Source organism: Colletotrichum truncatum, assembly GCF_014235925.2.
Source record: "Colletotrichum truncatum strain CMES1059 chromosome Unknown Contig_0008, whole genome shotgun sequence".
Lineage (NCBI taxonomy): Eukaryota > Fungi > Ascomycota > Sordariomycetes > Glomerellales > Glomerellaceae > Colletotrichum > Colletotrichum truncatum.
The window spans coordinates 3,732,449-3,755,519 of record NW_027222405.1 but is presented as its reverse complement, the minus strand read 5'-3'; the positions used below and the strand labels follow the sequence as shown (position 1 = coordinate 3,755,519).

Sequence of the window (23,071 nt, the reverse complement as noted above, 5' to 3'; positions counted from 1 at the left end):
TGCATGGCGAGACCTTCTGTAGATTTCTTGGAAACTTTGAGAGTTTTGTACTTGGGGTTGTCTGAGTATATAGATATCTAGGTTTCACGAACCCGCTTTGGGAATGGACATTTACGGATGCGCAGACACAACGGTCGTATCAAAGCTGGAAGTGGATTTTACTATAGGGACGAAACAGGAACCGCACTTTTTGTCTCCTATCAACAGCAGCGGTAAAAAAATAAATAAAAAAAAATAAAGAAAGAAAAAAAGACTACTCAAGAGACAACAGCACTTCTGACGGCGTCGACCCATGGTATAACAGCAGTTCAGGCAATCATATATCGATTTTTCAACAGAGGACTCGACAGCTAGATTCAACCACCATTTCATGTCCCTAGCCAGGGGCTGTAGTTCAATTCGATGCCTAATGGCTCACAAAACGCAAACCTCTCTGTCATCCAGGCCAACGGTACCAAGTGTTTTTGCTTATCACCTACATTATTTCCTCCTAGTGCTATCAGATAGGGTATTCAAGGTCCACTTTATGTACTTTTGAATACAAGCCGCACTGCCTAGTCACAAACAGTTGCAGCTTGTTTTATAGCCATTTTCGGATTTTTTCGATCTCGCTAGGTACCTCCAGGTATTCTGTATGCTCTATGCTGAGTGAGTTAAAGAACAAGTGTTTGAGTTCAAAGGGGAAGGGTTATCTGCACATAAATATGACTATAAAGATAACGCAATCCACCAGATTCAGACCTGGAACTTGCATAGTACTTTTTTTACAGTCTACAGGTACATTGTTCAAAATCTTGTTTTGTCTTCTGAATCCATCTCTAGACACAATATGCATCAACAGAAGTCTACAGATCGTGGTAGGGCCGAAGATTGTAGTGATGAAAACATGCCAATCGAGTGGAAGCCGCAGAGACGCGACCTCTTTTTGATGGCAATCCTGGCTATGCTGTCACTTATGGTTGCCCTCGACGCCTGCGTCATCGTAACCTCATTACATGTCAGTCATGTTCGCAAGGCCAAGTTCGTTATAAAGTAAGCTTACAGTCGCAGGTTGTCATCGAGGACCTTGGGCTTAGTACGTACGACGGCTTTTGGATCGGTACGGCCTATCTGCTAGCCAATGCCGTAATGATGCCGTTCATCGCTGAACTTAGCCATGTGCTCGGCCGACGGCTGTGCTTGACCGCTTCCGTTGCTTTCTTCGCTCTCGGTACCATAGCTTGCTGCCTATCGCACTCGATCGGCTTAATGCTGGTCGGGCGGTCACTCCAAGGCGTCGGTGGTGGTGGAATCATGGTTCTGTGCTTGGTCATTTTCACTGATCTTGTTCCTCTGCGGCAACGGCCCAAGTGGTACGGCATCGTGTGAGGAGGCCCCCTCCAAAATACCCTTTTCGTCCGCTAACACGCAGGTCGTTTCACAGTCAGGGCGCGTGGGCGTTGGGCAACTGCGCTGGCCCCATACTAGGCGGCGTCATTGCTCAGAACACCACTTGGCGTTGGATATTCTACATCATGTTTCCTTTCTGCGCCGCCGGCTTCGTTCTTGTGCCCTGCTCGGCTAATGTCGAAAACTCGGCTGCACCTATGAATGAGAGACTGAGAAAGATGGACTGGCTCGGCAACGCCCTGTTCGTCTGCTCCGCAACTTTGTTGCTGGTAGCTGTCTCCTGGGGCGGCTTGCGCTACAGTTGGAGCAGCATCGGGACCCTTCTGCCTCTGGTTTTCGGTGCGGCTGGTATGGCCTTGACCGTGATGTACGAGTATCGCTTCGCAGCCTATCCGTTTTTGCGTGGGCGACTTTTCCAAACCGCAGGCTCTATTGCAACCTATGCTTGCGGCGCGATCCAGGGGCTTGTGGTAAGTGCGACATGATGTTGCATGGACGAAGTGGACCGCTAACAACGATTGCAGATGTACGGGCAGCTCTACTACGTGCCTCTTTATTTCATGGATGTCAAGAGCTTCACGCCGGTGCAGACTGGCATCGCACTCTTCCCGGTGATGTTCACACTCGTGCCGGCGTCCATCATCACCGGTCGACTCGTGACACAACAGGACAACTACCGGAATCCTATCTGGGCCGGCTGGACTCTGGCCAGTATTGCGTCCGGCCTGATGCTGCTCTGGGATGCCGACACGCCAGCGAAGGTATGGGCGCCAACACTTGTTCTGCTTGGTCTTGGCCACGGCGCCATTTTGAACGCGCAGAACATGGCCTCCCAGGCCATCTGCGACGACGGCGACGAGGGTGCAGCCGCTGCAATGTATTCTTTCCTTAGGCAATTTGGCATGGCACTCGGGGTCGGCATTGGCGGCTCCACCTTCCAGAACGTCATGCTACTCAAGTTGGAGAATTATGGGTCGTTAGGCTCCGACGCACGAGGAGACACACACGCCGTTGCAGCCATGTTGCGCTCCTCCACCGATGCTGAGCTGAGGGCCAAGATCTTGGACGCCTATGTGTACGGCTTGCGAGGCGTCTACGGGCTGTACGTCGGGATGTCAGGGGCGGCGCTTCTGATAAGCCTCCTGATCAAGCGCGTCCCATTGAAGAATGAGCTTCATTCCGAGCACAGAATAGATGCCAAGGGGCCAGGCCAAGGCGGAGTTCGGCTATCCCAAGGTTAAGCGTGGCCCAAGTACGGTGTTTACGCCCACTCCTAAGTTGCAAGAAAACTACAGTACCACAAAGCTCAAGTAAAGAAAGTACATAGCACAGATCTTGCTTACATGCCAAACAACCCCGTATAATCTGATATGAAAGCGAAAGCAGTTACGGGAAGAACAATACATGATCGTTGAGAAAATCGCGCGCAGAGATTTCAGAGCGACGCCTATTCAGCGCCATCATGGGCTCCTGCCATTGCAAAACTGGTTGCAAACTTTGCTACCTCTTAATTTTGCATTTTCGAAGCCGCTTTTGGAGGTCATTGGCGTACATTATTGGCTTGTGGAGGCTGCGGTACTTAGGCAGGGCTGAGTCAGCCACGCTTTTGCATCACCATGTGTAGCGAATAATCCGACCTATAGCATGGCAAGATTCCGACGTCACCCGACTTCAGACTACTTATTAGGGTCTTACGGGGGAAACGAGAATCGCCATGTTAGGTCTGCGCCTGCCGCCGCACACAACTTCGAAATTGAACGACTATGGCGTATGCCTACGCCGTCTACCTTAGATCAAGTATGAGAAGGGCCATGATACTATCGGCCTACCATTTCTGCAACGGCCCGTATCTGTTAATTGCAAACAATGGCTCATCATTAGTGTGTATCGACGGAGCGATGATAGGGTTGGATCCGCTGCCTCCGTGTTTCCTTCGTTCGTGACGATGAAAGCAACCAAAAGACTAGTTGTTATTTTTATCGACTACGCCATAAGAGCAACCTCCTCCAGTGCTGAGTCAAATTGTTCATCTTAATCAAGATATAAGCCGCGTAGTTCGGGAGAGATTTTCCTATGAGCTGGGCAGCCTTTCATTTTGTAGTGACGTATTCGACGAGACTGATTGTTGAAGACGGCGATTAGTGTGTGTAAGCAAATACTCGAATTTCTTCGATTAGATTCGACGGCTTGGAGGCTGGTGGCAGTGAATCGTTTGGCCTTGCCGGAAAAGAAAACACACTATTCCGACACATCTTCTTAGGCCATGATCCCTCCGGGGACAACCAGGCTTAGCTGAATCTGCCTTGCCCATACTGTTCGTCCGTCGGTCAAGCTGCCTAACATGGCAGGTGTTCGAATTGAAGCTATCATCATTCGTACATAACTATTGGCTCCATTTCTGATCATCTCCTGTCCTTGCGTCTAAGTGTCGTGACTATACTCACAGCCTTTAGCTGCTGCGCCCAACGCGTCATAACGTCTAAATACCATGACTCAACTCTTGAAATGATCGGTCAAGGCATTTCAATAGCACGGGACATTCTGCACGGCGGATGCGAAGTGGCTGTGACAGGAATAACCTGACGTTGAACAAGTCGAGTTGGCCTCTCGGCTTCTCCCAGCTTGCGAAGTGAGACGGGGGTATGCGAGCAGCTGCAACGATCCGGCTACAACAGCACATTAGGCCTTGAAGGCGCTATTTTTATAGGGACTGGTGGGGCCCCCATGTCACCAGTTCAATGGCGACGGCCGGTTACACCGTCACAATTACAGTGGACTACAGCGCCATTACTGTAGTTGCTATACGCTGCCTGCGTATGCGTTATAGGGGCTAAAGCTAGGAAAACACACGGACTACTGCGAAGTCAAATAGTTCTTTGCTGAGCTGGGCACTATGCTAAGCCGAAGTGCACCACGTGCACGAAAGCCGTAAGCCAAATTTTGATTCTGCTATAGCATGTATATAGAAACACTATGCCTCTGCCATTCATCCTTTTTGATACTCTTCATTCACCTCCGCAATGACACCGGTCGAAATTGGCATTATCGGAGGACTCGCGTGCATATTTTTTCTTCTGCTTATAATGTCATGCAGCCTCTGCAGCATAAGGAGAGAACAAAGCCGTGGCCACCACACAGCCTACCCTGTGAGTCATGCGGTGGTTTGTTCTATATATTATTATCCTGACTCTTACTACGTTAGATGCCTTGAGCGCTATCTAAGTCGAATGTAGCGGCACTAGATGCCGCGCGGTTCACGGACCTTGCGTTGATATGTGGGTCTTCTGGGCTATCAAACGTCATTTATCCGGACAGAGCCGGGAGTACAACTCGCTGTACTGCCTTGACGAGAAGTATAATGACCGATTTTGTACTATAATTATAAGCTCAAGTCATCCGAAGTATATAGTATAAACGCTAGTCTGTAAACCTGCGAGGCGGATATAGCAGTCATACTTAGTTCTAAAAATGTGAATGCTATAGAAAAGAGGGATCTGACTTCGGCTTGTGTAATCCCGATGGGAATGTGCTTTCAGCCTCTGAGCCCCCTGTTGTGCAGCTGTTTTAGTACGCTTTTACGTACGCAAAGATCAGACTTTAGCAGACTGATCAGCCGAAAGTCCTTCGTCCTCTTGAAACCCCGCTGCAATGACGAAAGAGCCAATATTTGCTCCAAAGCATGCCAAAGCATTAGACGTCCGTGCGAAAAAACCAGAAGTGTGTTGGAAATGGGATGGATCCGTTCGCAAACCCCTGTAACTAACAGAAGCTGATTTTTCTATGAGACAAAAAAGCAGCCTCCACATTATCCTGGTTGCTGGGCTATGCCAAGAGCCAGTTGCAGCTATTTGATGAAAGCACTGCCGTCAATGTGCCAGTGACGATCACGTATCGCACCAGTTCTCATCAGCTGGAAGATATATAAACATGTGCAACGGATTCGCTTCCGACACCCAAAAACCAGAAACGCGTTTCGGTCACGTCTGCACTGTACGATACCATAACCAATCTGAATCCATCTATATAGCTGGTCTTTTCGGCAACAGCCTTTCTTCGAGTGTCTATCCACACACCAGCGATCAAACAGCTCATTCCGCAATGAGTTTTACAGAAGCGAAAATGTTCATGCCGATACAGCACAAAGGTTTTACCGCCCATTGAGAAAGCATACAGTAAGCTTGCTAATCAATGCTGTAGCTACAGCGGTTGAACGACTAAAGAGCCTGTACCCGATAATCCTTCTCGCATGCGCTGTTTTGGGTGCCAACGCCATGGCCGTGTTGTCGAATGTCCCACCAAGAACGACGTCGATGCTGGCTACTTTGTCGAGGCTTCTGCTGGTTAGTTCTGCCATCACAACAGCCTTCACCGCCACGACAACGATTATGCTCTCGTTCGAATGTCGCGATTCTGAAAACTCTGGCCGTGCTAGTTGGGTCGTGGCATTTATCCCGATTTTTTTATTGGACTGTGCATCCGTCCAATGGATTATTGGCATGTTGTTGTGGTTTGTAGCTGCACATGCGTGGCAGTTCGCTGCTATCCTTGCCCTCTGGTTTGGATTCTTATGTGTGGTAACCGTGGGCATAGCTGGATGGATTGCCGCGGGGACGCACTCATTGACTTTCTCCGGGGTTCGGTAGACGGTAGATGTTGCCGAATTAGTAGATTGAGATTGTTAGTTGGCTTGAATGCATTCGCTGAAACAATCTGAGTCTAGCGCGAGCAATATCAACGATCGATGCAACAGAATGACATCTTGGTTGGTGCGCAACATTTGCGCGATGGTCTATTCGTCAAATAAGACACGAACTGCTAGAGTGAAACAATAAATCTGTTACTGTATGGTAACTAATTTGTACGCTGAAAACACATAGATCAACTATTAAACTAAGAAAGCCTATGGGGTGTTCTCTTGCTTTCCGAAACGCCGTAGGATTTAACTTATAGGGCATTAATAGAGACACAAACTCTCCTCGCCTTGTCAATGACACTAGCGACGTATATAAACTCGTCATTATTATTTGTAAGTATGTTGAGACACTCAACCACACCCTTCTGCCATATGTTAAGTAGGATAACCGATGACAGAAGCCTTATCTCGCGTTTCTCGTATTATGAAACTTTGGAGTGCTTGTTTAACTGGTCCGTGTTAATTGCCAAGCCAAACCACACAATATCTACTTACCCAGACTAGATTTAAACGATCATGTCCGCTAGAAAACTTCTCAAGCAGCATCTAGGAGAGAAAATACGATGCAGCTTCGACTTGGCTCGGTCTGATATCAACAAATCTCTCATCAAGCACGGTACTCGCAGCCAAGTATTGTGCCAGATTCAGAACGTCCAGCTGTGACCTATCGATAGTTGCTATATGACTTAGAAAGTAGAAGGGACTCGGCGTTCCAAGAGAGTGGTCTATAGTCTTCAGCAGCTGTAATTGAATATCCTGTATATCACTATAGCGAAAACCGAAAGATTACAATCTCTCCCTCCTAGGTTTTGGGCAGCCGATACGAAAGCGACTGCGCCTAGAATTCCGACAGTGCGGAATCAACCTATTTACAGTACCACTCCTTAACAATTCATTCTTCAGATTCAAAATGCGATTTGAGACTAGTAGACTGATACAGAAGTACCGTACGTCTACACTGTACTGTAAAGCATCGTAGTATCTTCCCTTCAGCCATAGATTGATCGAAAATGAAAACAAATAATAAGAGTCTGAAAGCCAACAGACCTACAGCTATAATTGGATGCCTATCTCCGTATCCAGTGCAAACAAATTAGAACGTCAATTGATTTCTAAATGGCTTATTTCGCCAGCTATATCTAACCCATTAGCACGCTAGCTGGAGCTTCCAAATCCGTTATTACTCAAACAGTCTCCCATTGCTATGTATCACAAGGCTAGCTCCGTATTTTGAGGGATCAAAATCTCGAAGGCGATTTTTCGCCGACGGAATGAACATGGCGTATCTACCTAGCAGATCAACGTCTAAAAGGGACTTATCTATTGTCGGCGCAGTCTTCATAACTTTCATTTTCATTTTGCATAACCCATTCGTCAACGACGTCGGGGAGAGCCGGAGGTCTACGTCTTACTCAGGCTTGATGAACAGTATTGGCCATAGCACCCTGGGCGTGAGCATTACCAGTCCCTTAGTACCTGAACGTGTTGTTGACTTCCCCAATAACTCTAGTTTGAGAAGATCCTGGTTGTTAGTCTGCCTTCACGGACAGATCGCCGAGATAGCATGGTTCTCCAGTCTTCTCTCAACAATTTAGATATCGAGTTCATTGATAGCGTTGCTGGCGACACGGTAGTGGAAAAGGCGATCCCCAAAACAACCGAGCATGATCGGCTAAGTAACGGCGCCATAGGTTGCTGGCGCGGACACATGAACGCTATTGCAGAGTAATCTGATCCTCCTCCTTGAATCCAGCAAAGTCACCATGAGCTAAATGACAGACTTCGTCTAGCGTCGTCCGCAGGAATTTGTCTTCCGTTCTTATTCTCGAAGACGACGTCGACTGGGACGTTAGAATCAGAGATCAACTGCGTGATTTCGCTGTGTCAACTCATGCGCTTACCCAACCTCTTATAGGCGCCCCTCTGTCGTACTGTACGCAGACCCTACATACAAAAACCCTACCGGTGATGGAACATTCATAGATATCCCCTTCCACCACCTCCCAGCAACAGTCCCACCGAGATTGTCTCCTTATGGCGACGACTGGGACCTTCTCTGGATCGGTCACTGCGGTATGCATTTCCCGTTTGAAAATAACAAGAATGTCCCCAGGACTCGCATCATCCACACAAACGAGGTTACCGTCGCGCCGAAAAAGAATCTCTGGACGTTCAACATCCCGTTCACGCTAATAGAGAAATACCCGGAGCACACGCGAGCGGTACACCACGCCCAAGAGGGCGTATGTACACTGGGATACGCAGTTAGCCAGAAAGGCGCGAGGAAGCTGCTGCAGGAAGTAGCTCTAAAGGACGTTAGCGACGCTTACGACATCTTGTTAAGGGCCTTCTGCGAGGGCTCAAGGGGACAAAAACCGCACAACTGTATTACAACACAACCGGCACTATGAGCGACATTGGGAATCACGGGGATGGTTTCAGAAAGACGAGCATGAGTGATATGGTCAGATGGAGCGTACGACTAAACGCTGACGTAATGTTAGAAGGAAAGACAGAATTAATAGACCAGTATCCTAATTAAAAATAAGTCTTCCAGCTGCCCAGGAGCGTCTTGTAATAGTGTCAGAACGCAAAGAGTTAAAAAGTGTTACACGACACTATATAGTTTTGCGTGTGTACAAACCACCGTGTGCTATAAGATACACGCCAGATCTCAGGAGTCAGACTAACTTGAACTCGAGAACAAATGCTTTTAGACAGCACAAGAAGTTCTTTTCAGTACCTATGTCGTGTCATAGCTATAGCTATGGTACCTCCGATTCTTTGGATAGCTTATGGATGGTGTCTTGAAATATTTTGCTATTTTATTTATTGACAATCTTTAGCCGCTTGTGTTATTGCCATCTTCGCATAGAGCCAACTCTGAGATAACACTCGAATGCCTCCGGCAGTACACACATTTGTCCTTAGCCTTATATAAAAGCGCTTCTGGGGTTCGCTGCTGGCTTGGAGATGCGTTGAGGTCGGCTGATTCCGCCATCGAATTGGAAAGTAACCGGGAGTTTTCAAGCGCTTGTCGCAGAAGGCTTGCGCCTTTCGTTCGGTTTCCGTCACAAGTTGACATTTTCCCTACACACACACAGAGTCAATTACGCCCTGGCTAAGCCATAAAGGGCTCTTACGTCTATCTTACATGCTCTCCTTGTTGAGTTTTTACCCTGATCTCATATAAACCCATAAGCAAGATCCACTCCCGTCTGTGTCATTGGTTACTCCTTCCAATCTTTGCGGTTTCTCGTGAGGGTTAGTAGCAGGTGATCTTGGAGCCCATTCCTCCAAGTGTTCAGGTCCCTATCCTCGGCGGCTGAAGCGAGTCCTGCTGTCGGTGGCACGAGGGTGCGTAAGGGGTTAGTCGGTGGTTGGTGTTGGAAATGTGGTGTTGTGCTGTTGCTGTCCTAAGTTTGATTGATCTGCATATCGAGTCGTCCCGTTGCCATGGCAAACTTCACTGTTTCTCTTACAACGTCCATGTACGGCGACCAATCGTCAGGGTCGGATGCGGTCTTCCCGCCTAAGTAAAATGACAGATTGCCTCTGTGTGTATCAGTTCGTTGAATCATCGGTGCGCGTTGTTCTGTCCACTGGGTGCAACGGAAGAGGAAATGCCCGACCGTCTCTGCTGCTTGTCCGCATGCGCATTGGTCCGAGGGGGCCACTCCAATCTGGTGCAGGTACCAGTTGAGCCTGGCCATCCCCGTCCGTAACTGGGCCAGTATGCTGGCCTCCTTCCATGAAAACGAGTCGTATAGTTGCCGTGTATGCTTTCCCGGCAGGGCGGCGTCGACTCTGTTCGAGAAATTTCCTACCCCTTCCGGTAACCTGCAGTACTTCTGTAGTCCCCTCAATGCCTTTCTGATTGTGGTTGAGTATGCCCTGGTTGGCTTCTTCTTCGGCGTCTTTCCTTGTTGCGTGCTCTCTTTCGCCGCTGCCTTGGCCTCCAGTTTGATGTCAGAGTCTACGCCTGCCGGAAGCCAGAAGAGTGTAATCTTGTTGCCTTTATTTATGAGAGTGTTGACTGCCTTGCATATGCGACGGATCTCTTGTTGGCCTGATTGTTGTCGAGGCTTCCCTGCTGCTAAGACGGCCGCTTTGTTGGTGGAAAACACGTAGATGGCACGATAACGGATCCCTTTCGAGAGGGTCTCCAGCGTCTTTGCTATCGCCGTGAGCTCTGCTGTATATGGATTCTGCTCTTCCCTAGAGCCAGTTGTGTTTGATATTGTCGTCGTGGAGCCGCCTCTCCTGTGAGACAGGGGGAGCAGTATTGCTGTTCCGTATCCTACGATTCCGTTTCTTGCCGAGCTACCTGTGACAGCTCTCACGGCCCAGCCAGTCTGGATCGCCTTGGTCGCTTTGTCGCCGTCTTCTTCCACTACCGTAAGCATTTGGCTTTCCCATGGTGCCTGTGGGAACGCTTCGATGGTTTCCAGCCTGTCCACCGGCAGATTTCGGTATGTTGCGGCCATCTTCTGGAAAGGCGAGATGTGCCTCTTGAAGCCCTGAGGTCTGATACGTCGCAGTGGATGACTCGTAGGCAATGTATGGAGACGCACCCAGAACTTGATCGCTTTCCTGTCAAATCGTTCCTGGGCCGACTGTATGCTTGCTTCTGCTTCGGCAACCGCTGTGGCCACCGTGTTGAATGTTCCAATGATGGCTTGGGCTCCAATTCTCTGTACCCTGTTGATGACCCTCATCTGGGCTGTCCTGCACCTGTGTCTCCAGACGTTCGACGCATAATCTATTGTCGGCGCTACCGCCGCCACGAAGAGTTGCCTTGCCGTTGACGGAGATAGGCCTTTCAGTCGTCTGAGTTCCAACACAGCTTCGAGACCTTTCGTCGCCGCTTCTGCGATGTGTTGCTGAAAATAGAGTTTGGTGTCCATGATCACGCCCAGGACCTTCACGCGGTCTTTGGGCCGAACTGTATCACCCTTGATGTTGAAGGTTGCGTAATCTTCCGGATGTCGCCAGTTCCGCGTGAAGTGTATGATAGCCGTCTTGTCTGCCTCAAATGTCGCCCCGCTTCGTCGTTCCCAATCGAGCGCTCGGTCAATGATGGCCTGGATCCCTTGCCGGTTCGCCTGTCGCGACGGTCCGGTGACCCACGCCGTATAGTCGTCAACAAATGCTAGTGATCCTCCATTCTCATCGGTTTGGTGCTGGACCAAATCCGCGTTGAAGAAAAGGAACAGAACAGGCGACAGCGGCGAGCCCTGAGGCAGCCCAGGTTGAGGCAGGGAGCGGACCTCCGAGTCCTGCCCGTTGATCTGGATGCTTGCCGTTCGTTGCGAGCAGAATGCATCAACCCATTCCACCAGCTTTTCTGGTATTCCTCTCGCCTTGAGTCTCTGGAGCAGTCTTTCTTTATACACTCCGTTATATGCGCCTTTGACGTCGAAGCTGACCAGGCTGAGGACCTTTCTCTTCCTCCACGCTCTGTAGATGTATTCCTGAAGTAACACCAAGGCTTGTTCTGCCGACCTCTGCTTCCGAGCACCGAAATGGCTGGTAGGCAGGAGCCCGTGTGTCTCGACCGCATGAGATATCCTCTCAGCCATCACCGACTCTAAAACCTTCCCCAGTGTTGACAACAGCGAGATCGGTCGCCAAGCCTTTGCAACGGTGTAGTCATCCTTGTTCGGTTTCTTCAGCGGGATGATCTTTGCATGCCTCCACTGCCTCGGTAGTTCTCCCTCGTTCACCGACGTTTGGAACAGCGCATGTACCCGGTGTTTCACTATCGGCCATGTCTGCTTCCACACGGCCACCGGCAACCCATCTTCTCCGGGTGCTTTCCACGATTTGGCTGCGAACAGTTGCCTTTCCACTTCTTCCAACGTAATATCGGGGAATGGCACAGGTGGCCGCTGCGGACGCTGTCCCTCATCTTCGATGTTGTTCGGGAGCGGAGGGAAGAAGGTAGACAGCAGTTCCTCCGCCTGCTCTCCTTTTTCCGCCGTCTTGGAGCCGTCCGCCCTAATAAGCTGGGGGATCTTGTCGAATGAGGCGCCTTTGTCGGCGCCTAAGTACTTGACTGCCTTCCAGATGTTCGTGTCATCGGCCAGAAACCCTTGCCAGTGATTCTTCTTCTGTTGTCGGATTGCGTCATGATACTGTTTCGCCGCTGCCTGCGCTTGCTCTTCTAGGTCCGGCGGGCAGTGGCCGGCCCGTCTCTCCGCCCTCGCTCGGTTCCTCCAGAATGTGTGGATCCGGCGCAGCTGAGTGAGGTCCTCCGTCCACCACCTCTTCGCATACCGAGACGGCTTGGCTGTAGGCGTCAACGCCTCTACTGCTACCGTTACAGTAGACATGAGCCGGTCTGTCTGCTGCTGCACTGTGCCTCCCGTAGGAATACATTGCAGCGCGGCCTCGATCCTGGCATTAATCGCCTTCCATGGCGCGTTCTTGAACAAAAGTCGAGGTTTGCTGTCCGTGTCAGGAGTCGCAATCTCAAACGTTGTCTCAATCGCTTGGTGGTCCGATCCGTGGTCTGTCTCGTGCAAGGCGCATCTTGTCATCATCCTTGCCAGGTCCTCAGATGCGATTGACAGATCGATCGTCGTTGCCGCGTCGTTCTTGTGCCACGTTTTCGTCCCCCGTGGCAGGAGGCTCCTGAGTGACAAGTCGCTCATCAACTCGATGATCGGGTCGGCTTCTCCCTGCCTGGTCGCCGAGACGTCATCTCCTCCCCATAGTTGGTCATGCCGGTTAAAGTCACCAACAAAGACCACGTCCACCACCTCGCCTGCGCTACTCCTGACTCCCGCGATTGCCTGCCGTAACATTGAACATGTGCGGCGAAGCATCTCGGGCTCTTGTGCCGGCACGTACACAGACACAATCAGCACCCGACGACCCGGGAGTCGAAGAACGGCTCCTGTTATGTCCGGTGACGGTATCGGCACTTGCTCCGCTTCGATTTCCTTGTTCACCCACAGCATACTCCTAATGCCCCACCGTCCTTCCTCCCTCCACGCCGTCGGAACCATCCTAGTCCACCTACTGTGCCGCATCGGCACCGTCAAGATCTTCCCCTCTCTCTTCCACACCCACGGTTCCTGCACGGCTATAACCGTGAAATCCTGCAGTCTCTCGTCGTTCATCAGGCTCTCGTGCACTGCATCCTGTTTCCTCACATTCAGTTGAAGAACCTGAAAGTTTCTACTCATGGAGAGATGGGTAGAGCTTCGGACACTTCTTGCTGAAAGACTCATGCGCACCACCGCAAGGAACACACTTCAGTGCCGTTTCACGGCAATCCTTGTGGTGATGGTCCTCCTTGGCGCACCTTCCACACACCAAGCGGTTCGGGCATCGGACTGCCTTGTGCGGAGCGATCTGCTGACATTTGAAGCACTGTTGTGGTCGGGATTGGGGTTTGAACACCCCTGTGGTTCCTGATTCTCCGCTTGCGTGGAAGTAGCCCTCTGAAATAAGTCTTCTGGCGTCGCTGGCTTTGGTCAAGTAGACCGCCATCGATCCGTATGCTTTCGGGTTTTCCTGATCGCTTAGCCATACGATTTTGGCGACAGTAGCGTGGTTTTCCTTGCTAAATTCCTCCGCTGCTTTACTTCTGTACTTTCCTTTCTCCTCCCACACGGATGTCCATCGCACAAAGTCTACCTTGATTGGGTGCAGGTCGTCGTCTCGGACACGTATACCCGGGGCGATCTTTGTCTCCGCGATTTGCTTGACCATTTGGTGTTCCGCATCATCTCGGCAGACAACTCTGATGAGATTCTCACTCCTTGGGTTCACAGTCACGGCCAGGCACCGCCATCCCGCATGCCCGTCCGCACGCATTTCCTTTTCCACTGCCGCCCTGATTGTGCCCGCGCTGGGCTTGCTTCCATCTTCCTCTTCAGCGCTGAAGGTGTCGATCGTGCAGTACAGAGTGTCGGTCGTGTTGGTCGGTGTTGCGCCGGGCGTGCGGGCCCGTGCGTCGCTGTATTGGTTCGTCGAGGCGGTTCGGGCGACAGCGGCATAGGATGGGCTGGAGTCGCTTCGCGCCGGAGCCAGAGCCGTACATGCCTCAAGTTTTTCCCATGTCTTCGTGTTATCGTCTTCAACTTGCTGCTTCAACGCTTGCAGGTCGCTGCGGACTGTCTCCAGCTCGTCCTTGATTGACCGGAGTTCCTCGCTCGCCGTCCGAAGTTCGTCCGTGGTTTGTCGAAGCTCGGCCTGGATGTCCCTGTTGCGCAGTTCAGATTTCTTCCAGGCATTGAAAACCACCTGGAGGGATGCGTGGAGTTCCTTCATCTGCTTTCCCATGGCCAGGAGCAGTGTTCTGTCGTCGTCCTCGATCGCCTTGATCCTTCCTCTGGCGGCTGGCGCGCCCCTAGTGGTCGCCCTCCGCACCCCATTTCCTCCCTGCTCGCTCGGCTCTGCGGCCCCATCGTCGAGAGTGTCTCGGTTTCCTTCGTTTAGTAGGGCCTTGGTTGTCGGTTTCCGTATCCGTCGAAGTGGTCGCGCCGTTCCGCTGGCCTCTCCCGAGTCGGACGCGACGTTGATCGTATCCGAATCCGCCTGCATGTTTCACGACGGAACGCACCGAAAGTGGGTCCACTAGCGCCGCGCCACGCGTTTCGGTACCGCCCCTTCGCAAAACACCCAAATAACCCTCAACAGCAACAACAAAAGATAATGATTCCTCGATGATAATACAGCTTGTCCAGTGCCCATTTTCCCTACAGAGAAAATCGAAATCGGTTTCCGGCTTGTCAAATGGAAAAACTTTCTGTGCACAGACACTTGTGGAGCCGCTTGCTGACAGGGTACATCTTCAGAACCCCTCGGTACATTCTAAAATGACTTCGACAGAAGAGCCAGAAGTCGCCCTCACACTGTTTCGGCAATTCAAGCCTACCTTGAAAGATCAAAGACCCACAGAAAGCTAGCACAAGCTGTATAAACATGGTCCTCAGCCTTATGCATCTTGCTTGTGCTTATTGAATCATACATATGCATAAATTGTTGTTTTGAATCTACACAGACAAGTCCCATCGTCAGGGCCCTGGGCACGTTTGCAAAAGTCCTGTTCGTGGCGCCTAAGTAAGATGCTTTCAAGATATTACAGTAGTACTGTCGCTTCTCCCTCGGATATGGTACTGTGAGCCATTGCGACAGAGAAATAGAAGGTTGATTAGTATGTGCTATAGCAGATTTAGTCTACTGAAGTCGTGGAACTAGAGTCTGCGTTCACTTCAATGTTATCAGCAACATTACGGTCTGCCCTACGGCTTAAAGAATACGCCAATCCCAGCACCTTCTTCTTAAGCTCATTTGGTGATGTGTGTGGGAAGCCGGAGAGTGTATTGCACGACACATAATCTTCAGGTGGCCGGTACTGGTTCGCGCTGCCACTGCCGTGGAATGCATCTCTTTGTCCCACCCTTAGCGCCAGTGACTTCTGATATAATTGATCTGCATCTTCGTACTTCCCTTGGCTTTTAAGAACGCCTGCCAGGTTGTTTATGCTGCTGAGTGTGTCGGGATTCTCGGGTCCTAGCACTTTCTGCCTCATCTCTAGTGCCTGCCGATGCATCTGCTCTGCCTCTTCATACTTCCCCTGGCTATCAAAAACGAGTGCCAGGTTGTTCATGCTGGTGAGTGTGGAGGGATTCTCGAGTCCCAGCACCTTCTGACTCAACTCTAGTGTCTGCCGATGCATCTGCTCTGCCTCTTCATACTTCCCCTGGCTTCTAAGCACAAGTGCCAGGTTATTCATGCTGCCGAGTGTGTCGGGATTCTCGGGTCCCAGTACCTTCTGACTTAACTCTAGTGTCTGCCGATGCATCTGCTCTGCCTCTTCATACTTCCCCTGGCTTCTAAGCACAAGTGCCAGGTTATTCATGCTGCCGAGTGTGTCGGGATTCTCGGGTCCCAGCACCTTCTTCCTCATCTCTAGTGCCTGCCGATGCATCTGCTCTGCCTCTTCATACTTCCCCTGGCTTTCAAGAACGAGTGCCAGGTTGTTCATGCTGGTGAGTGTGGAGGGATTCTCGGGTCCCAGCACCTTCTTCCTCATCTCCAGTGCCTGCCGATGCATCTGCTCTGCCTCTTCATACTTCCCCTGGCTATCAAAAACGCCTGCCAGGTTGTTCATGCTGGTGAGTGTGGAGGGATTCTCAGGTCCTAGCACCTTCTTCCTCATCTCCAGTGTCTGCCGATGCATCTGCTCTGCCTCTTCATACTTCCCCTGGCTTCCAAGAACCAGTGCCAGGTTGTTCATGCTGGTGAGTGTGTCTGGATTCTCGGGTCCCAGCACCTTCTCACTTAACTCCAGTGCCTGCCGATGCATCTGCTCTGCCTCTTCATACTTCCCCTGGTGTCGAAAGGTCTCTGCCAGGTTGTTCATGCTGGTGAGTGTGGAGGGATTCTCGAGTCCCAGCACCTTCTGACTCAACTCTAGTGTCTGCCGATGCATCTGCTCTGCCTCATCGTACTTCCCCTGGCTTCTAAGCACAAGTGCCAGGTTATTCATGCTGCCGAGTGTGTCGGGGTTCTCGGGTCCCAGCACCTTCTTCCTCATCTCTAGTGCCTGCCGATGCATCTGCTCTGCCTCTTCATACTTCCCCTGGCTATCAAAAACGCCTGCCAGGTTGTTCATGCTGCTGAGTGTATTAGGATTCTCGGGTCCCAGCACCTTCTTCCTCATCTCCAGTGTCTGCCGATGCATCTGCTCCGCCTCGCCATACTTTCCAAGTAGCTCATTGCTTCGCCCTGTATTAGCCAACAGATCCCATAATGCTTCCTCGTCTGTGCACCAATCCTGAAATCGAAGTGCCGCTTGCGCATGCGGCAAGTACGTCATCCACACTTCCCTATTCTTGTGATCCGGCCATGGAAACCTCTCGCTAAGCCAGTAAATCGTCTCTGTCACTTGCTCCTCTTCCTCTCCTTTCTCCCTTACCCAGTTGCGCATCACCAAGCGCACTAGCCGATGAATATCGATCCTTCCCTCAGTGTCTCGCTCCTGGATGAACGCGTAGGCCATTAGCATGCTTATTGCTTCTTCCGCCGCCATATCCTCATCGGTGTCTATCCCATCCTCACTAGGCGGCAAAAGAGCTAGGGGGATGTCCTTCTCCGCGAGGTAGCATAGAAAGCCGAGGTACTCTGCTGCTAGCCGGTTGTCTCTTGATATATGCTCGAACGAGATTAGCCATGTCTTGACCACTGGGTTCTGGATATCGTCGTATCGATCTTCATCTTCAAAGTCCTTGCTAAGCAATCCCACTAGTTTCTCATCACTAGCCTTACAGTATCCGAGATATTTAGACACCGTCACACTCTTATTCGAAGCCATATAAGCCGATGCCTGTCGGATAGCTAAAGGTAGATAAGCGAGATGCCCTAGCACCTCTGTAGTGATCCGAGTGTCGCTGATCTGGCTTTCGTCTAATCCACTATTCAGGAGTTGAGTGGCGTCTATGCTGCCCATCTCCCGTAAGTATAGAGGGTGACCACGGCTAAATCTTGTTGCCACCTGCTTGTTACGGGTCGTGAGCAGAATAGAGCCCTTTCTGCTAGAGGGGAAATACTTCGCTAACTTGGAGTTGGTAAAGAGCAACTCCATATCGTCAGCGTTATCAATAATGAGAAGCCAGCTCCTATCACCATCCCGTTCTAGGGCAGCTTTAACCAACCCTTTGACATCCGCTTCGTCATCTTCGATGCTTTGGATGCTAAGCGCTCGGCCGATATCGCGATACGCGTTCTCAAACATCACCGTGTCGACAGCCGGCACCCAGAATACAGAGCAGTCGGGGTGTGCGTCGCGAACGCGATAGGCAGCTTCGATAGCAACCTGCGTCTTGCCAATCCCTCCGAGGCCAACGATAGCTGTCCTCTGGCAAGTGTCTTTATAAGCACTCGGGGGAATCCTTTCGAGAAGTTGCCTTAAGATCGCGTCTCTGCCGACAAAGTTTTCATTCCGGCCGAATGGGACGATGAAGTGTGGTTTTAGACGAACTGATAGGCATCAGCAGATATTTTCATTTCATATCACATTCCTCATGCGACTTTACTCACAATCTTGTTTCTCATCTAGGTTACCCGAAACCAATGCTGGGATGGTAGTTAGCAGTTCTTTGCCATATGCTGCTGCCGTTGCCGCTGCGTATGGCTGCCACAACTTGTTCTTGTGTGCGTCTGCATAGTCGCAGATGCCACGAATGATAATGCAAGGGAAATTGTTCATCAACCCAGCTGCTTCCATCTCAAAGCACAAAACACCTCCCAGTTCCCGACTATGCCTATCGCGAGTTAGTCCGTCCTTCATCACCTGGTTCCCCGATGCGATGTTGCCGAAGAAGAGGACCGGCTTGGTTGTCGCACGTGGCTTCCTATTAACTACGTCTTCTGGACGGCATTTTGCGCATGTAGCTCCGATGGCATGAGTCGATGATGCATGGTATAGGGTATCGTTTTCGGGGCCAGGCGATGCAAACTCTGGCTTATTAGACACCCGAGAGAGGTATGTGAGGACCTGCGTTTTGCCTCGGACGTCGTTCGATTGGAGTTTAGCTAGGCCGTTGAGAAGGATTGTCGGTGGCGTATTGAGACTACCCGTGCGAACGATGCGACCGCCAGCCCCAGTCTTCCCAAAATCGTACTGGATCACTCCGCCATGCTGTCCTGTCGGCTGGCTAATAGCGACGTCGCCAAGCCGAATGTCGACGTCGTTCTCAAGGTTTGGGACGCCTCCACCGATGCCAACGAGGAGGCTGAATCGCAGCGACGGGAAGCTGGCTTTCATTTGGCTCGCGACAATAGCTGCTTGGTTTGCGCCCATCTGGCCGGCGGGCAAATGGGCAGCGACGACGTTGTGGACGCCGATGCGGCCAAAGGAGTAGATGTTCGAGTCGGACGGCTGGGACGGGAGGTCAGCGTATTCCTCATCCATCATTTCTGCCGCGGCTGCTAACTCGATGGGCAGCGCGCAGACCCAGCCGACAGTGAAATCGCGAGCAGGAATAGGCCTCGGCATAGTGCCTCAACTCTGTAGCAGAGACCAGCGAAGAAACGTCGATGCGGAAACCCATGTAAGATAGCAAGACGCGTTGATGTTGCAGAGTTGTTGGTTTGAACAATTGCCCGCCGGGACCGTATGACGAGTTGTTCTTGTCGTCCTCAGCCTGATCGGGAGGGGTTATATGCGAGAAGTTGAGATGCCGTCAGACTAACCACGGTTGGGGGTCGCCGGTGTGATTGGCTGCTCCTCTTCTGTGCACCAAATACATACAGGGCTGTCCACCAGGGTGAAGCGAACCAATAGCCCGCTCAATTGCTGCCCAACACGATAGCTGAGAACAGCTCAATGTATTAAGAGTCGCATGACTCCGTAGTGCCTGTGGCAGATGAGGCCGTAGGCATTGCTGCCAAATAAGGTTGAGACTTATTTTGCGGATCCCCTCGGTTCGCCCCGGCCGGATCTCGTAGATTGATCCCGGTTGAACTGAAGTTCAGAGCTAGGACCTCAGACGGTGAGGACACCTGGCCAAGCAGAGGGGCCAGCTCCCAGCTCGGTTAGCCACCAGATAATGACTAATAATGGGGAAGTTGCCACGTGTGACGCACAGGCCACATGTGCTCATCAAACAGATCCTGGTAGTATACAAACAGCCCATGGAAGCCGCCACGCACTTCCGAAGATAGCGACGGTCATGAGGCAACAGGTGTTAAACTAGCTAGCTAAAGACTAAGACTTAGTCACCGTGACGCATAATTGAATGAGCGATTGAGGTTGTATGTAAGTGAGATTCAACTTCTTCACGAGGTATACTCTGCGATGTCTATAACGTCACCTACCCGTCAAATCCTGTCATAGCTAAGCAGCGAAATATCCTAGAAGGCCATTGGTTTCCAAACTCTGTGGGAGGTTAATACTCGTTCACCAATTCCCGCATCTAACCCTACTAATTCTAACACAGACTATATCAACCAAAGCCGTCCTACGTGTGGACAAGCCAAAGCGCATCACATGCAAACAAAGCCCAATTTATTGCACATTTTATCAAAGGCCTACACATCATACAGTATCCATTTTTAGTGGCTCATGCAAACCTCTCCATCTCGGGTATAGTCCGAGGAAGAGTTGAGAGGTGTCATACTATTAGAAGTAGTTGCGGACGGCAATTTCTGATGTGGGCTGCCAATGTGCCTAAAATGGTGCCAGACGTGCTATACAGGAATGCAGACATGCTAGGTAACAGAGGCTCACGCGGCGGCCTTCAAGTCTGAGGCTAATGTAGATAGTGGGATTGCCTGCCAGCACGTGCCACTTAGTCATGATCACGAAGCCACCCTGGGGTTTCAAACACTGGCAGATCCGTGCTTCATCCCGTTTCATTCCGCCTTATGTGCTAGGGTCGTCTGACAAAGACCCGTCAAACGCGATTAGACCGGGCCGAACCGAGCCAGCTGTCTGTATCCCTTGTGTCAAGCTCCGTCCTGCCAGGCGGATGGCCGTAGGGCAGACTTAGACTTGGACCGAACTACGCTCCGCAGCATTGGGAATGCTTGACCATGAATAGTGCGATAAGCGAGTTTGGAAATAGCGGCAGGAGTACGAACCAATCTAGGTGCGGCTAAGGTGGCAGGTCCACCCCACGACCAATGGTAAATTGAAAGACTAAGCAACGCCACTTCAATTGTGAGCAATTTTTTTTTTTCGAGAGCGCACGCCATGTCCGTGGCGGCCCACTGCGAGGTGGCACGTGGTGGCACACCACCCGCAGCCAGCCGGCCACCGGCTATTGCCAGCCTCCACCACCACCGCTAGTCAATCTTAGTTTTCACACATACACATCACCTTTCTGAGCAGTTCTGTGCCGGTTCACCCACATGCCACGCTATTAACCTCATTGCGTTCCTTGTCAACATCACATCATTCATTATGCAGAGAGCATCGGCTGAAGCAAAGGGAGAAAGCCCATATCATGTTCCATGCGCGACGCACTCTCCTAATCTAGGCAGCAGAATCGTAGCGACCAGCCAGCAGCAGCTGCAACAATTTCAGTCCCTGAAAGCGCTTCTTTTGTCCAAGGGTCCTCAAGATGATCTCGACGACGTTCTTGAGCAAAGCAAAGAATTACTTCGAATCACTGAAATCCTACACAACGATATGAATATTCTGCACAGCCGCAGAATCGAGATTATTAAGACAGTGTGGCTCAATCGCATGGCACCGAACACCAGCTCTTCGGACACTGCTAATTTTCAATAAGGCGAAGAGCCGTCATGAAGATTAGCATGCCGGTCAAGTTGATTTCGACGCGGTCGAGAATAGCGATCGATCACTACTACTATGTGCAACTGAGGAGAGTCTGTCGCAGTCATCGAAAGGGTCTCGGGTTGTTCGCGGACCAGTTCTTCGTTCATTTACGTCGTGGCATCGTTCAGCTTCAAGCTCATCGCGTATCATGTCTCTTTGGCTTCGTACTACTTCCATCTGCTGCATGAACGCTTCCTTCAGCCAATGGGACTCCTTGCGAGGTTCGCAAGCAACTCCAACGCCTTTGAAGCATCGCTCTGCCATCGTTGCTTCCGCTGTTTCCGCCGCCGCCGCTGCTGTTCTTTCTAAGTCGCTTGTTCGCCCCGTAGCCCCGTCGATTGGGCCTGATGGCGTCGCCTTTTGGATCGTTGCCTTACTGCCTGCGCTGTCTCTTCCTGCCGATGTGGTACGAATTTTGATCGTTGACTTCGCTACTGAGATCGAGCGGTTTGGCGCTGAAGAGGGGCCGTTATCCGGTTCCACCACAATCTTCGCCTCCACTGGTTCCGCCATAACGGGAGACTACTAGTAAGACGACACACAGACCAATTTTCATCGTTTGCCGACTTTCACGTCTCTGGTGGAGTTGAAAATGCAGTGAATCTGCGGGCCTCCGTATAACAGTTTCCCCATGTAACAGGTCTGAGCGTACGAGCCGTCAGTACTGCTTCTATGCTACTGCCTCACTGCCATAAAGAGAGGGCCTAAAACCGTCACATAGCCCTAGTCAGCCCTAGTCAGCCCTAGTCAGCTTGCAACGTTCCTGACTATTATACGTACCGGGTTACTCCAGCATGCTGTCCTGTTGGCTGGCCAGCAACGACGTCGCCAAGCTGAATGTCAATATTGTCCTTGAGGTTTGGGACGCCACCATCGATACAGATGAGGACACGGAACCGCAACGAAAGGAAGCTGGTTTTCATTCTGCCGCTACTGCGGTACACTCACAATCATTCGAGGGAGAATCAGGGAGGCCCCGATCAACTCAGGTTTTTACTCAACCTGTACACCGCTTGTAAAATGGAGATTCTTTGGAAAGGGCAATCATTCCTGACCTTAATCAAGACGAACGGCGAATATTCCAAGGGGTTGATAGGAGAGAAGCTGGTGTGGTTGATGCCTGCAACTATCCCACCCCTACCTCTTAGAACACCCAGCTTTTGATGTGGTGAAGCGAAACGTCTGAGCGGGAGAAAGTTCCCTAGATTGTTGCAAAGGAACGTAACCAAGTTTTCCGATGGGATAACGTGCAACGACTACGAAACCATGTCTTTCTCTCTTCTGGCATTAAAGTTTTGGCCAAACACCCACAGCACTCAATAGTGTTTTATAACCTTCCATAGACTTCCTTAACGTCATTAACTAGTCACACTATCCGTTTTCTATGCTTAAAATAAATGGCTAAGAAGCTCCCACATTTGAGTTGATGTACTCAAGCCGTTGTGTTCTATACTGAAGCCTGTTGTGTACACTGTCATGATAAAAGGTTATTAACTGGGGCGTTTGCTATTTTGCCATCAGTACTGTTGAGTACCTTCAGCGTTAGGTAATCACTGCTAATTGCAGCTTACTCTGGAGCCAATTCTGGATTATTCTCACCTATGCTAGGTAGATCTGAGTATCTTACAGACTCCACTCTGATTTAAAAGAGAAAGTGTTCGAGTTCAGAGAGGAAGACAGACTTGCAT

General features: G+C 50.8%; 7 protein-coding genes across 7 annotated transcripts; 5 read left to right on the top strand and 2 right to left on the bottom strand.

Annotated features, from left to right (window-relative positions):
• Positions 1-829: 829 nt before the first annotated feature.
• On the top strand, positions 830-2,630 carry CTRU02_212521 (MFS-type transporter C1399.02-like protein 1; the record flags this gene model as incomplete). The annotated part of the gene is made up of 4 exons (XM_070205860.1): positions 830-997; positions 1,051-1,364; positions 1,424-1,859; positions 1,914-2,630. The coding sequence occupies 4 exons, from the start codon at positions 830-832 to the stop codon at positions 2,628-2,630; spliced, it is 1,635 nt and encodes a 544-aa protein (XP_070060673.1).
• Positions 2,631-5,660: 3,030 nt separating this feature from the next.
• CTRU02_212520 (uncharacterized protein) lies at positions 5,661-6,032 on the top strand (the record flags this gene model as incomplete). The annotated part of the gene is made up of 1 exon (XM_036723909.1): positions 5,661-6,032. One exon carries the CDS (start codon positions 5,661-5,663, stop codon positions 6,030-6,032), a length of 372 nt encoding a protein of 123 aa, XP_036584592.1.
• Positions 6,033-7,359: 1,327 nt separating this feature from the next.
• On the top strand, positions 7,360-8,493 carry CTRU02_212519 (glycosyltransferase family 25 protein; the record flags this gene model as incomplete). The annotated part of the gene is made up of 4 exons (XM_036723910.1): positions 7,360-7,533; positions 7,593-7,807; positions 7,873-7,993; positions 8,017-8,493. 4 exons carry the CDS (start codon positions 7,360-7,362, stop codon positions 8,491-8,493), a joined length of 987 nt encoding a protein of 328 aa, XP_036584593.1.
• A 1,005-nt stretch (positions 8,494-9,498) lies between these two features.
• CTRU02_212518 (uncharacterized protein) lies at positions 9,499-14,638 on the bottom strand (the record flags this gene model as incomplete). Its single annotated transcript, XM_070205859.1, has 2 exons — positions 9,499-13,230; positions 13,406-14,638. 2 exons carry the CDS (start codon positions 14,636-14,638, stop codon positions 9,499-9,501), a joined length of 4,965 nt encoding a protein of 1,654 aa, XP_070060672.1.
• Positions 14,639-15,269: 631 nt separating this feature from the next.
• Positions 15,270-19,097, bottom strand: CTRU02_212517 (uncharacterized protein; the record flags this gene model as incomplete). Its single annotated transcript, XM_070205858.1, has 4 exons — positions 15,270-16,499; positions 16,752-17,119; positions 17,141-18,079; positions 18,140-19,097. The coding sequence occupies 4 exons, from the start codon at positions 19,095-19,097 to the stop codon at positions 15,270-15,272; spliced, it is 3,495 nt and encodes a 1,164-aa protein (XP_070060671.1).
• A 1,908-nt stretch (positions 19,098-21,005) lies between these two features.
• Positions 21,006-21,335, top strand: CTRU02_212516 (uncharacterized protein; the record flags this gene model as incomplete). The annotated part of the gene is made up of 1 exon (XM_036723914.1): positions 21,006-21,335. The coding sequence occupies one exon, from the start codon at positions 21,006-21,008 to the stop codon at positions 21,333-21,335; it is 330 nt and encodes a 109-aa protein (XP_036584597.1).
• A 196-nt stretch (positions 21,336-21,531) lies between these two features.
• On the top strand, positions 21,532-21,912 carry CTRU02_212515 (uncharacterized protein; the record flags this gene model as incomplete). Its single annotated transcript, XM_036723915.1, has 1 exon — positions 21,532-21,912. One exon carries the CDS (start codon positions 21,532-21,534, stop codon positions 21,910-21,912), a length of 381 nt encoding a protein of 126 aa, XP_036584598.1.
• Between the last annotated feature and the right edge of the window lie 1,159 nt (positions 21,913-23,071).